The 15,429-nt window shown below is 37.3% G+C and overlaps 2 protein-coding genes across 4 annotated transcripts in view; both read right to left on the reverse strand.

The window, feature by feature from the left end:
* The window catches only part of LOC106960213 (Cbl proto-oncogene-like 1, E3 ubiquitin protein ligase), an 8,947-nt gene extending 5,244 nt beyond the window's left edge, over window positions 1-3,703 (reverse strand). Inside the window, exons 1-4 of one of the 2 annotated variants that reach the window (XM_015053192.1) lie at window positions 3,627-3,703; window positions 1,690-1,854; window positions 427-533; window positions 258-341 (exon numbers count right to left, since the gene is read on the reverse strand). In XM_015053192.1, the coding sequence (XP_014908678.1) occupies window positions 258-341; window positions 427-533; window positions 1,690-1,854; window positions 3,627-3,639 (369 nt within the window). In that variant the 5' untranslated portion in view covers window positions 3,640-3,703. Of the gene's footprint in view, window positions 1-257; window positions 342-426; window positions 534-1,689; window positions 1,858-3,626 lie in introns of both variants that reach the window. The other variant, XM_015053191.1, reaches the window with a different exon arrangement.
* A 1,937-nt stretch (window positions 3,704-5,640) lies between these two features.
* scube1 (signal peptide, CUB domain, EGF-like 1) overlaps window positions 5,641-15,429 on the reverse strand; it is a 123,679-nt gene continuing 113,890 nt past the window's right edge. For both annotated transcript variants that reach the window (XM_015053186.1, XM_015053188.1), the window contains 5 exons: window positions 15,231-15,392; window positions 14,904-15,101; window positions 13,559-13,711; window positions 13,347-13,426; window positions 5,641-13,256 (listed from right to left, as the gene is read on the reverse strand). In XM_015053186.1, the coding sequence (XP_014908672.1) occupies window positions 13,104-13,256; window positions 13,347-13,426; window positions 13,559-13,711; window positions 14,904-15,101; window positions 15,231-15,392 (746 nt within the window). In that variant the 3' untranslated portion in view covers window positions 5,641-13,103. The remainder of the gene's footprint in view (window positions 13,257-13,346; window positions 13,427-13,558; window positions 13,712-14,903; window positions 15,102-15,230; window positions 15,393-15,429) is intronic.

Raw genomic sequence — 15,429 nt, forward strand, 5'->3', positions numbered from 1 at the left:
GCAGTTCTGGATCGGAAATACCTTATCAATGCAACTGAGCTAGGGGCTGTTGTCGAGGCAACCGGAGCTGGCTTATTGCCTCCATGCGACTCCGAAACGTTGCAGTAAATTAGGGAAAAGGAGCCCAGGCCATTTACCCAGGCAGAAATGTGGGAACTGTATCACTTTGTGTAAATAAACATATGAATCTGACTTTTCAATAAAACGACTGAACCAAAATGACTTTCTGATCCCATTCTCATCTTTATATTGCATACCATCCGTCCGTACAGCTGAATGGGGAGACCACATTTGTCACAGAAGTGAATCGGAACTCCATCTCTTTCACCGATCAAGTTCAACTGTTGGCAAAGTAAAAATATGTTAAAATGAGCTTTAGTATCAAACAACAAGATCAATGCAATAACTGGTCTACAGGCAACGCACCTTATAGTCCCAAAAAAGTGGCTGTGGAAATCTCCTCTGACTCCCGAACACATCGCCAGCTTTAGTGCAACAGTCAAAGCGCTCCTCTTGCTTGAAGTTGAATTTATCTGGCAGATTTTAGAGAGACAGAATGAAGCAGAGATGACAGACTGGGAGAGCTTTAGAGTTGCAGACCAGGAGAAAAAATCCTCCATGGCAGACGTACAAATATTCACTATTCACATGGAGTTGAACAACATTCAAAAACAATGACAGAAAAAGTTAATGATTCCTGAGAAGTAAATTTGTCTTGACATTACAATCATTGAAGTTTCAGCTACATTCTGTATTTCAAAGAGGTACCAGGTTGTTCATGACTCTCCAACAAGCCATCCAATCAGATGGCCAGCAACTATAAAGGTCTCCACACAATAAAATGTTGTAATTTTGGTCCACATAATGTAAATCGGAATGGCAAGAAAGATTTCATGAGCCAATTTTCAAAAAGTCATATCTAAACAGAGAAGAAGTGAGCAAATTTAACTTGCATGTCAGCCAACAGATGGTGCCAACAAACCAATCTCCAAACTCTGTCCAGTTAAAGTCAATCTTCACAGCTTTTATAATCAGATATTGTGATATTAGGATAAGTTTGAAAATATTACCCAGGAAGGGTTTCTACTCAGGTTTGTAAGCAAAACTTCCATCCTTTTCCAGACTGAAATTTCCAAAGGATGGAACGAAGAAAGGAATGTAGGAAGACACAACATAAGACACTGAAATAGATTATAAAGTCTCTAAAATCAGATATCTCTCAATCATTCATATTTATCTTGGCATTGCAAATACAGAATTAAAATGTTGTATTTTTTCAGACTTCTCCAGAATGTGCAGAAACCTTTATCACAAATAAAACCTTTTCCATTCACAATCATAACCTCAGGTCACTAATGGCATGTGGCTCACCAAAAGACGACTGGTTTAAGAAACAATTCGATAAAAACTACAGCTGCATTCATCTATGGTGACAACAATCAAACTGTGCAGATTATTTTTTGCACTTTTACAAAGTAAACTTCCCAATTCATTCAAATCTTGAACTTAAAGGCACAACAATTTGAAATCTTTTCATTCATCACTACCACTGTTAAATCAGAACTAATAGCATTCTCAATAAGAAAAAGTTACAATTCTCGACCTGTGGTTTGTGTTAAAACTCAACGGTTTACAGGGCGCCCTGAGCGGCTGCAGAGTTGGCTTATGCTTTGGGCCGGCTCTGCTTACCGTCCTCTCCAGTTTCGGGTTTACAGGGCCTGATGCCGGGTCTCTGGATGCGGGGCGGAGGTTTGCTCCTGAGTGGCGGCTTGGACAGCAGCTTAATGGGAATCCGTCTGCGAACGTCCAGGTCACTCAGACTCCCCGAGCCGTCGCCGCCTGGGAGGTCATTTTCTGCTGATGATGAAGGAAAGGAAGATGAACAGAAAGAAACAGAAAATTGTACAAACAAGATTCTGGGTATATGACTGTCAAACTATAAGATTTAAAAAAAGGTTTTGGTTATACAAGATGAGGAGGAAAAGAAGAAAATAAGCAAATATCACAATTGATTGTCAAGGAAATATGTTTTTATATATTATTACTCATGTCATGCAGTCCTAGAAAAACCATCTTCATTCAAAATGCAACAGGCTTTCTGAAGGACAGCAGACAGGCATTCCTGACACCTGCTATCTTTTTCAGTAAACACTCAGAGCTAACACTGCAGCTCACGCCAATGACAACACTCTTTGGTGTGGAAGATGTTCCTGAGTGAAGATGAGTCAGCTTTTTTTCAGCATAAGTGAGGTTTAATAATGATTTTAATTCATTTTAGTGTCTTGAGCACTAAAATGAATTAGTGCTGAATGTCTAAGAAGCTTCTAGAAAGGAAATTGCTAGATGTTCAAGTTTTTTAAATCCACAGTTAAAACGTCGTGTAATCACATTATCTTTGTTTAAAGAGAGAGAGAGAGAAATGTTTGGTACCTACAGTGATTTAACAGCGCTCCCACACATTATGTCAAATAAACTCTGGTCCCAATAAGAATTCATATAAAAAGGGATTCTTTGTAGTTGCAAAGAAATATTGGAATCCTTGAAGTATTTTTGAATTAAAATCAAATGCTTTTGTTATCTAACATAACAGTACATTTTAGTAAAAAATAAAACACAGGGGTTTATTTTTAATTATTTTTTTCATACCTCTTTGCAATTATGTGCTACTTTGTGTTTGTTCTAATCTCAAATTAGTGTGAACTTTAAGATTTATGTGACTGTATAAAAATATTAAAGGTAGTTTGTTTATATATTATTATATATAAAAGTGGACAATTACAACGGTAGTGTAAAAATATTAGAATTATTATTATACAACTGTATCCGAATAGTAACACTCTATAAGTAAAATGTTACCAATATATTACCAATTTTAATTGAGACAATAATAATAATAATGGTTAAAATTAGAACAAACATGCAAGACCACTACAGTACAATAATTGTACAGTGGCTTAATACGCTTGATAGCTGTGTTAGGTCTATCTTATTTATGTCAAAATTAATTTTAAAAGCACTTTATCCTTGTTTTTAATCGGGCATCAATGTAACTACTCCAGCCGCTTGGAACAACTACCGCGTAGATTACCAATTGATTTCTAACACCGACAGGTTCACATAGTGTTGGAAAATAACCACAGAAAACAGACAAATCGAAATGATTTTACTGTGTAATACAAATAACACGACTCAATAGAGCAGGGGACAAGTTAACTTAACGTAGAAGATTAGCCGCATCTGCTAACATTGGTCAGGTAGCATTAGCGGCCTAACGCTGTAGGAACCAATTTAACTCCAACTATCGTGTGAACATAACTCACCAATGTGAGGAGTGGTAATTAAACAAAGTGCTGTCTATTATAACAGAAAACTATATAGGCTGTCAGTCTGAACGCTAACTGTGCGTCAGTATAATGATGCACTTTGCATGACTCTGTCTCTAAGCATTTTTAGCTTCCTGTAACTATGCAACAGAGCACTAAGAGGCAACGATACGTCTCAGGAGAGTCATTTCTTAAATGGTGGTTTGTTTTAGCCCAAAAATGCACTACAGAGAAATGAAACGGTTAAAATAAAGACAAAAATGAAACTTTGTTAACAGCGGCTCGGGCTAGCAGTTTGCTTACCGCCTTGGTCCATGATCCAACGAGAGAACGCAATGCATTACGGGATATGGACGACACACCGAAAGGAAATGGAATGAAAGGAAGGACAAAAATATATATATATTTTTATTCAGATGCAAAATATGTAACATTATTCGATAAATAACACTGCAGGTTTACGGAAATGCTTTTTAAAGAAATGTAGTACGGTCAATAAAACATACAAACTAAGACATAAATAAAACAATAAATAAAAAAATATTCAAAACAAATAAAAGTACGGGGAACAAAACAATATATAAAGACATCTACGATGAAGCTGCACTTCACCAAACAGAACCATATTAGGGATATCCACACCTACATATTTTGACGAATTAATGGGAATACCGTATACTGCCACAAGATGGCAGTCATGCATAGAAAACCACCCGCAGTTCCGCAGGTTTGACGTAAACCGAGGTCATTTTGGAAAACCAAACAATGACCTGGGTGGCTTTTTAACCTCTTCAGCATATTGAAAATTAATAGTACAGCATCATCTCTTTTTTGGCTGATAATTGTAAAGCTGCCATAAACAGTTCATAATCACTAACTGAACTTTTATTGAAGAACAGAAAGCAAGAAGAGAAAGGAAATGATCTGTCTTGTCTTGCTTGTTAAACTGGGAGTTGTGTCCCCACACAGAGCTGCTTGAGTTGTGAACCAGCGTTTTTCGGAACTTTTGGTTGTGTAACATTTATTGGTTCAAGGGATGAATGCAGTCAACATTTTCCGGAGTCTTTTTCCTGGCATGAAACAAACAATCTGGATTTCAAAGAAGGGGAGACAGAAGAGTGGTCAGAAAGCAGAGCACCAGATATGATTCAATTGCTGGTGAGATCTTTGTGTAGTCAGCGACGAGCAAAACGTCTGTCTTAAACCTGCTTGAATCATCTGAGTAATTTGTAAATCATCAAAGTTTTGATGGTTATGGGGATTTTAAGAAATATCTTTTCAGTTAGATTAGATTATAAGATGTTATTGTTTATTGAAATTTTACAGAATGGTGTAGAAGTAAAATCGGAATCTAAGCAAAACACTGAAGGACATATAAGATGACTAATACGTGTACTCACATGAATGTTTGCCTAGAATATATAAATGGCAAAATTCTTCTGAAATAGCAGAAGCTACCTTATTAGAAAATAAACGGAGGTATGGCTGGTCTTCAGACAAGTTGGACCTCAGCTGAGGAAGCAGGCTGAGTCTATTTGGGTCAGAATATTTTCTATCCTAGTTTTTAGTGGTGAAAATAAATTGTTATGAGAGTAAAATTCAGACAGAATAGAAATTTGCATACCAAATCAATTAACTGATCTGATCAAAAGGTGGAATGTTTGTCAAAGAGTATCTGTTGGATGCTCTATGAGAAAAACATGAAACACAACTTTTCACAGGTTTCATTGTTAATTGTGGCCCGTTAAATACCCAGGAACTTTAGCTTTTAAATAAAAATGAATAAATAAATAAAATCTGTGAAAGAATTTAACAGCCAGAACTAAGAAATAAATTCCAGTGCATTATCTTGTTATAAAGAGAAACATTCTTGTGATTATCAGAAATATGGTCTTGTTTAAACAGGAAGGTAAAATGCTGGCACCCCAGATGTCAGAGAGTTGTCCAGAAGAAACAGAGTCAGAGGAAACAATTAAAAGAAAAGGTTGTAATCTGTCATCAGAATGTATTTTTACACTGTAAAAACTCAAAATCTTACCAAGCATTTTTGTCTAATTTCTAGCTCAAATTTCTAATTTCTAGCTCAAATTATTTGTGATAGCAAGATACGAAACTCATTTGTTTACATCAAGAAAAAAAATTGCATTGCATCTCATTGTAATGGTAAACAATCTATTTCCTATCTCTGGCAGTTTTATGTTTCCATATTAATCATCATAAATTTTCTTTGGTGACGTGGAAAAAAAAAAAAACATACATATTTTCAGCTGTAGATGGAGTTCTGAAGATTTCACACAAAGTCACGACAACATCTTGGCTGTTTATTCTGCTACTGTTTATTGAACTTGTTCAGTACTGGAGTTTCACGGAGCAAACAACGGCCACAACACTGTGTTACAGTTTCTCTCTTTGGGTACAACCAACTAACACAAAGTTCAAATTATTCTTATACAAAAAGGGACTAAAGTAGACATGGACTGTTTTTCTCTTTTCACAGAAACACCACTCTGTCAACACACACACTGCACATAGACTTCTACGACTCTCATCCATACAACATGCACACGCCCATCCAGGGTGGGATACATTCTCCAATTTATTGAGTTATTTTTGACATTTCTTGATACCTTTTTTTTCACCACTTTCCATGAAACAGTGCTCATCCTTACAACAGAAAGATGACTATCGGTTTGCGGCTGCTTTGTTACCAAGACCTGGAGCAGGAACTTATGCCAAGCACTGACTGTCTCATTACATTTATAAGTTACATTACCTAACGGAGAAATTATCAGCCAGTGATAGAAAAATTACTTTGGATTTGGTATATATATATGTTTTTTTGTTTTTTTTCCCCAAAATTCCATATTTTGGATTTTAAGCCAAAACTAAGACCAGAAAGTTCACACTCAGTTCCCGTGTGGAACCATAGTTGTGGTTCTGAATGTTTCAGACGATTAACTTTAACAGTTTCCCATGACCACAAAGTGTTTTGCAAAGCCCAAGCTTTCAGATTAATTTCCTACCTTCTAGTCATCAGCTTTGCTTTAGTACGCTCTGTAACAACTGACAGAGTCTTAAAAGTCCATCATTCCTTTTTGTGCGTGTGTGTGTGGGTTCTGAACTCAAATTCAGATAATCATTAATTAAAATGGGTTTTTTTTGTGGACAAATGCAGGAATTCTGGTTGGGCGGTATGTGCCAAACAGTCAATCAAGGTATTTGGTTGTGAAACCTGGACTGAAACGAGCGGGTGGAGGCCACGGCTTTGAGAAAGTAACCAGAGTAACAAGAGCAACAGAGCATACACACACTGGGTTGTTTATCTTCATTCCCCCCAAAATATTCACTACATTCGTGAATATAACCCTTGTAGGGTTGGAACTCAGGGTGTAACAATACATTCAGCTCACAAGACGTGACACACGGTCAACGAGTCAAGTCTACGTTTGGCTTCCCTCCCAATGCCAAAAGAAAAAGTAGAATCCTGCTTTTTGTCATTTCACAAACAGAGCAAAACGTTGATAGTGTTTTATTAGATCTGTGTTTGGATTAGAACTGTCCTGTTGAGCTTTGATTAGTACAATAACTTCAGATTTTAAAGCATGGACAGTTAAATGCAATTCAAATTCCTTCAAAATTCATAATTTCTCTTCACTGAAGCTGTGAGTCACATGTTAACTCCAGCGCCTTTCCTACTCTGCTTCACAAAAACACTAAAGACATCTTATTTTTTTGACTTAAAAAGAAGAGACAAAAATATTAAAAATAACATCACAAATTGTGTTTTATGGAGTCTGTAAGCAGTCTGAAGTAAGTTTTTCATTTTCCAACTGCAGATTTGAAGCTGCATTAACAATTTAAAATGACTAAGAGCCTCAATCAAACACAAGCAACATTTAGCGCACTCTCTTCAAAACAATAATTAGGTTTATTTTACTTCTATTGATCTGTTCTGGCCATCATCTTCCTGCGCAGTTCTACTCAGTTCTCATCTCCCGCCAGGACTCTGCCTGGGATTTGTCCCATAGAGATGGATTTCTGTGGCAGAATTTCAACCGGGCCAATCAGAGAACAGAAGAAGCTGTGAATGATGACATCGAATAAATTAAATCAATAAGCAAAACAGTTTGTTTTGTAATTGTACATTGTGATTTAAAACAAGCCAACATCTGCATTCTGTGCTCATGACTCAGGGACCTCGACATAAAAAAAACCATCTTGTTTTGCTGTTTGTTTTTGTGGGGGATTTTATTACCCCTTTAAAATAAATTAAAACAAACCTAACATTTGGCTTCTTTCTTTTTCCTGTTTTTACCAAGCACACACCAAACCACAGCCCAGAAACCATGGTATGTGCCCAGCAGTGATGCTAGCATTGTTACACCCCTGATAAGTTTGTCTTCCAGTCCTATTAAGTACAAGCCACAATTGTCTCCGGAAACTCCGACTCAAAGGTCCATGTAAAGGACTGGGACTGGGAAGGCTATTTGACCTTTGGCGATTACTGCGTGACTCTTAATATTACCGCGTGGGAGAGGCAAGAACCACGAGGCATTTCCACTCAGTTTGCCATGTTTACAGACGGGATAGTGTCAGTATGGTTGAATTTAGTGAGGAAATAAACCTCTGGACTTCAGCTGGAAAAACAAGCAAATCTGTTGGGACCAAAATATGATAAAATGATGATAAAATATGACATATAAAAACTCCTCTGGCCTAGTTGCATAGGTGTGAACATTTTTAAGCTAACACTTTGCTAAAGCACCTCATCATCCAATTCCTCAGCCAACATAAAAGATGAAGAAATGTGAGGAACCTGAAGTAAAGTTCCCTGATTTTTGCCAATTTTCCAGTCAGTTTGTCGAAAAGGATAAAAATGTAAAATTACATCCACACAGTATTATTTACTTTGGAGTTAAAAGGTAATTATCAGCTTACAATTTTCTGCTAATTTTTTTTCTTGTTTCCAAAACTATTTCAGTCAATAGACCAGATTTCATTGATTCATTACAGCGAGTCATTCAGGCTGTGAAACAGCAAAGCCTCCTCGTTTGTGGTCCTCAGGATGATTTAGTGACGCCCTGGACCAGAATCCAAGAATGCTGTGAGTTTAGTTTGCCAGCCCAGGTGGTTGATGCAGATACATGGTTAGGAAAATGTTAGGTGCCAATTTACACCAACACGAGGCCTTTCAAAAAATATACAGACATATTAAAGTCTTTAGAAAAGAGCAAGATTCAACTCAAAGAATGACTTTTTCATCAACCAGGTGTTTTGTTTTAATTCAGTTTGACGGGATATGGGACTTTAAACATCCAGTGGCTTTAATCAAAAAGTAGACCTGGGAGCACCGAGACATATCAATATGTATTCTGTTGTTGTTGCTGAAAATACACACATGCATACACATACGTACACACTAACAAAATTAGACAAAGATAATCAACCTGAACATTTTGGGATATTGTATACCGTTATTGTTTTTTGACCAGGCAAGTTCTGTGAAACCGTTTTTGCAGATATACAATAATTTACAGATTCCTTTTCTGGCTAAGTCAGACAGCTTTACTTGATTCATTCAAATATTAAAATGTTTAGCTTATCGTTGAGCTCAGGTAAAATGAAGCAAAACCTTTTTTTTAACACTTTTAATAAAAAATAAAAATAACCTTGAACATTTTTGTGGCCCCTTAGTACTTTCAACTTGACACATTTGGCCACAATGTCAACAGGTTTGGACACAACATGGTGCCGTTCGGTGTTGTTTGGTGTTCTTTGCATCGTTCTGTGACATTGTTACATCACCACCCACTGGCCCGGCAAAGGTACTATAGCGTCTTCTGTTGTGCTGGATCCGACCGTGTGGGCGAGCATTTTTTTCCTCAATCATTTATGAAAATTGACCATGTTTGTAATGACACAATTCTCCCCACAATGGTACGACAGATTAATTAAACAATACCGAAGACAACATCTAATCACGATTGCAACTAATGGTGTTTCAACAAGTATTTAGTTTTTCCTACAAATGTATAGTCTGTGGCTGAGTGGAAGCTGTGTTAGCTAGCAAGTATTCAGGTGCTAAAGACAAGGGAGCTAGCATAACAAGAAACACAGCTATCGTACTTATCACCACCATATGTGGTACACTTGAAAACAACACAAAAAAGCTAACACAAAAAACAAAAAATTACTGTTTTTTTCTCCCCAACATGTCAAAGTAGAAAATTCAAGTGCAATTAATGTTCCAAATATTAGTTAAATCACATACATTTCTCTCTAAAGTAACACTTTGTCGCTTCTAGGTAGTTTATCTCTTGTTATATTTTTTTTTCATAAAAAGAAAAACAAATCTGTGTTATCTGTTCATGTGCTAAGATGGATGAAGCACAGGCTAAGGTGGAATTGTTGGGATGTAATTAATTCATTTGTCACATTTAAGTACTTTAAGCGCACATATCTGCTCATCAGCCCAGCAAAGTAATGAATGCTGTAGGAATACACCTGTGCACTCTCTTTGTGGGTCAGTTCATAATGGCACATCATGACTATGACTGGATATGTCCGTGCATTGCTCAGACATATCCCAATGTTCGGTAGCAACATGACAACATAACAGAAGACAGAGCAAAGCATTGCTAATACTAAACGAACGTGGAGGAATTGGGAGGTAGAGGGGAAAAATGTAAGAAAATAAAGATTAATGGACACAGTAGCAACTGATATTGGCTAGCTAATACAAGCCTGTCGTTATTACTATTAGTCCAGTATTAATATTATTCTATTAGAACCACTCTATAATAAAACAGACTGTATAATGAAAGCTTAATTACATATTTCAAAGAGACTGTGACAATGCTTAAAGGGATAGCTTGGATCTTTTTGAAGGTATTGCAAATATTATTATTCTTATCCATGATAGTTACAGTAATAAGAATATGTCATATTGCAGTGAGTTTGAAAAAAAGGGAATTAAGTAAGACTAATAGCCAGCCAGATGGAGCCCATGTTTAAGCTGTTTAAAAATATTCATATCTCATTGAGTGCAACGCCATATTGGTGGAGATTAACCTTTCACTCTTTCTTTGTTAGGTCTAACAATCTATGTAACTGGAGTTACATAGGATCAGACTGCATCAGTCCACCAAATCAGCTGATCATATGTTAGCAAGAGTAATAATTACCTCAAAACTACAACACCTGGAAGAATACAGGACTGAACTGTTTCAGCACCGATGTGAGATCTAAAATGTTTAAATTTGTTTTGGAGAAAATCCATTGAGAAATGGAGAAAAATATAAAGGATTTTAAATTATTAGAAATAAACGCAAGATTTAAAGGGATCTGCAAATTCACTCTGTAATATCCAAATAATACAGACACAATTTGATGCTAAGCACAACTACGACACAGTAGGTAATAACCACTTATCCATGATTACCTTTTAGCTCAGCTAGTTAGACTTGGGCCCCTCTCCCAGAAGTAAATGGATGTAGAACAGACGGATAAATAGCAGCTAATGAAGCAAACTAACACAGCATCAGTCCGAAACAACTTACTTAAACTTTAGAGTACTTGGATAGAAGTAGTCTGGCTGAACAGCAACAAACCAGACAATAAAAAGAACAATGGCCTTTTTGGAAATGTATTGGCTTCTGCAATGTTTAAATGAATAGTTTCAATTTGAGCTGTTGCTTCACAGGTGTTCCAGAACTGGAAGTCTTCTAGAAAAGAGAGAATTCACAAAGAAACTCAATCTCCATTACTTGCCGTGATTTATATAGACTAACTGGATTCACAAAGCAGTTTGTACTAAATACATGAAACTGACTGAAGAAATTATCCTTTTTTATCTTATCAGCAGGCAATTGTCATCTCTCAAGCCTCAAGTACAACGGATGCAGAAGGGATAAAAGGGAAAAGTTGACTATTTTATCATTTCAATTAAAGGAGAACTCTGGGTTGTGACCTGACAAGACATAACTTTAGCAACATTTGACTGAAGGAACAATGTCACAGTGGTGTTTTTCACATCAAGACGTTATAGGAAAAGAAAAAAAAAAGAATTATGCATTCCTTTAATTGATTCATTTGATGATGGTAATATTTTATATGTAATCCATGCAAATATACTACAAATGTATTGCAACTATAAATGTGAGAATAAGAAAGGCATGTGCGTAAATATGACTTGCGAGTTTCTACCTTAATAAAAATAAAAAGAGCAGATATTTCAGTATTCAATTGTACCAAACAGTTTGCTCTGGTTGCAAATTAGAGAAATATATGTAAATATGAGCAGGTTTTGCCTTAAATGCATGCATAATGACTGAACTAAATGTATGTAAGCTGCTTCAGTGCAGGGAGATGATCAGCATCTCCCTGACGCTGATCAAACAGATCTGATTTTGCAGAATTAAAGGGAGACACGTATTCTTTCTTGCAAGCATTTAGCATTTGTAAATGTTTTTCTTTCGTTTTCCACCAACTCATTGCAATCTGACATCTGTCTACTCCAGGAAAGCCGTTACTTTTCTCACAGAATGTCATTTCAAAAATCCAAGCTATCCCTTCTCAGTGACTTCACAACTGCACATCCTTTCAATGCGACATCTTTAGCCATCAGCCAAAGCCAAAGAACACCTTCCATAGCATAAACACTGGATATGGAAGAAATAGCTAGCATGACTGCAATGGATGAAACTATCATTATTTGCAGAAACCTAAAAGTGGTCATAAAAACATATTTATGATCCAAACTATGCTACAGGTTATATTTTACACATTTGGGACCATTGATTCTTTTGCTTGCACTTCAGAATTATGTGCTTCTCTGTGTTAGATTTTTACATAAAATCCTGACATACTAAAATGAAGGGCAGGGGATGTGAATACTTTTTCAAAGAACTGCCTTTAGTAAAATCTTTTTTTCCCCCTAAAATAAACGCATTCTCACCAATGTGGATGAGACATGGCAGTTTGAAATGATGAAGTATAATATAATAGTTATACCAGTGTAAATCAACACCTACTTTACAAAATTCTTGGCCACCAATTTCCTTTTGTCTCCAGTTTATGTAGGCTAGTATATGGAGTAAATTGCTGTAAGGGTTGTTTCTATTGGACAATCATTTTTAGCTAGTTAGCTAGCGAGCTAGCTAAACTAACTAGCCAGCAAACTAGCTAACAAGCTAGCTTGATCACACTATCAGCTCAAAATAAGCGTATAAATTAATCAACTGTTTATGTTTATCAGCATTTGTGGAATAAAGATACTTTTAGACATAGTAAAATGATCTTACTAAGATCAGCTATTGAGTACACTATCACAACATTTAGCATCATTAGCACTGTGCTTTCCATCTGTAGGGCATTAATTAAAACTATAGATGTTTTTACATTGGTGTATTCAGGGTTATAACTCTTTTTGCTGAAATATAAGGAACAAATATATTACAAAATTAAATACTAATGCAAATTTCTACAACACAATAATTACTGGCCTCCAAAAACCTATACTTGTCAAACTTTGGATGTTTAAGTGTACAGTTCCTATAAAGGGTGGGGTTTACAGTTCTGTATTCAAGACGTTGAAAGGCATCATGTGACAACAGAGATTGAGGACAGGTACAGAAAATCTGGATTTTTCACCACAAATTGGGCGAAATCCTGAATGCGGGCAGAAGATGATCAGGGATTCAGTGTTACATGTAGGTCGGAAGGTCTGGAATGATGCAGGATCACAAGGGTCTAACAAGAAAGTGCAAGAAGATTTTCAGTCTAGCTGTATGGTCGCAGGAACCTGGTCACTTTGGACCGCAGCAGCTTGATGAAGGAGCGAGGGAACATCTCTTTGGACTCTGCACTCGTGTACTTAAAGTAATTCTGGGGGTGGGCAAGTACGTCAAACAGGGCTTTTATTAACTTCTTGTCCTGTCAAACAAAAGAGGCATAAACCATAAAAACTGCTGCACATAGAAGGTTAGACAATACAAGGAGAGCTTTGCATCATCGTTTCAATACCTTGAGTATTTCCTGGTGGTTCTCAGATGCATAAAGTCTACCATCTCGCACTATGTCTTCTATCAGCTGCTGGTAGTCCTCTGCAACATGAAAGAATCAAAGTGAAACAAGTCAAATAGAGGCTTTACCTGATGAGTTGAGGTAGAAAGAAAACCAAATGATCTTTCACTGGGGTGTTAAAGCCAACAGTGTTAAAGTGGCTGCAAACTCACCGTCATACGTGACATATGGAACTTGGAAGCCTTTGCCACTGTTCCCCTCATTTGACTTAAACTGGATCCAAAGTCTGCGAGAGCGAGAGGTAAAGGCTATGGGTCGCTCATACGTCTGACACGTCTCGTAGGTTGTGATGGAAGTGGGCACAGCTGGAGGAACAGCACAGAAACATTAAAGTATGTGGGCTTGTGTCACAGTAGCCTTTTAACAAGACACCAGCTAGGGCGGTTACAACCCAGGGTTGCTTGGCAAAGTTCACATTGTGCAACTTCAGAAGTCCTTTAGGACTTCAACGTGACCCAGACTGTATGATCTGTTATCACAACAGAGTAAAGGGATAAGTTAAAACATGCATGTGTTGTCAAACACAACTATCCTCAACCCAAAAACCACATACCAGAAAATAAATGCAGTTTTTCTTTTGTTTGGTCCTTGTGAGATAAGATATCTAAATAGGAAAATATTTGAGTCTTTTAACTTGCAGGAAACTGATTCAAGTGAATCATTTGAGTTTGATGTGGTCCCAGTTGAGTCCATCTATCCAGTTTATGTCCAGCTTGAGGACTCATATGATCTGGGTTAGGGAACTTGATCTTGTGATTCCTAATTCAGTATGACAACCAGGCATATCAGCATCTTATGGATGTTATTAGGAGTGTTATTTTCCATGCTATTAGGGTAATCATACACTGGACACTGAAAAGAGCGAGAAGATGATGAAGAAAAGGAGACAGCTGTGGAAGTGCTCATAGCTAGGCAGAAGAGCTGAGCTAGTAACTGTCACTACTTGATGTTAGTCATAGGCTGCCTTCAGTTGTTAGACTAAATCTGCAATAGGTGTGCTGATTTCACCACAGACCACTAATTTAAATTCACAACCAGAGATTTTCTTATGATTCTTTCATGACGAAACATTGTCAAAGTCGGTCAGTAATCACATAGTGTGAACTCAACTCTTTGTAAGTGTGCTTTGACTTTCCAGTTCGAAGATGGACTGTGCCACCAGATGGTATTTTCCAGCATTGGAGACACAAAAACGAGCAACACTGGGATAGATTGAAACATTGGACAGGTTGTGCTGGAGTGTGCCAAGACAGGTTCACTGAACTTTAGCCAAGGAAAGTCAAGGTGATGCAAGTAAGTTGGACATTTATTGATGAGGCATCCCATGCTACATGCAGCGCCATGCCTCATTTGGTTCTGCAATGCTGGTTTGATTTTTGAATGCTTGCATGTGTGCAGGACATCGCCTTCTGATGAAACTGTTTTGTTTCATTAGAATGAGTTTGTAAAGATGTGAATCAACTTTTTATTGCATTCTTGAACTGTTTCTCTATTTACCACTCTTTCTCATGACCAGCACGTCTCCACACTCATCTTCAATGGGAAGGAAGATCTCTGGCACCACTATGAGGATTCGTCTTTTGTGCGGTGGGATTATGGTCCAGACACAGTCCACATTTGATGGGTAATCTCCAGGGTAGTTGGGAGACTCGATGTAGCCGGTATAATCTCCCAGTTCCCCTCCGCACATCTGGTCTGAGGGGAGATTTATTCAAAACAACTTTGAAGTAATACTTATTCTAGTATTGTGATGTAAAGAACAAAACACCTAGACTCCCATGAACAATATTGAAAACATAAGTCTTAGATAAAACATAACATTACTTTTGCAGTGAGACACATTGGTGGCACCGTCAAAGTCGGTCGTGGTGTTCCCAGGACAGTTGATGCAGTAGTTCTGGCCAAACTCGGACTGGTATGTCCCCGCTGGGCAGCGGATGCAACGGTGGGTACTGGAGTTGTAATAGTGTCCAGGAGCGCAGTGTACTGAAAAAGCAATGACAGTCAGATACATAAGCATCAG

The sequence above is a fragment of the Poecilia latipinna genome, unplaced genomic scaffold, assembly GCF_001443285.1.
Source record: "Poecilia latipinna isolate Pla-1442-1.1 unplaced genomic scaffold, P_latipinna-1.0 Scaffold1166, whole genome shotgun sequence".
NCBI classification, from domain to species: domain Eukaryota; kingdom Metazoa; phylum Chordata; class Actinopteri; order Cyprinodontiformes; family Poeciliidae; genus Poecilia; species Poecilia latipinna.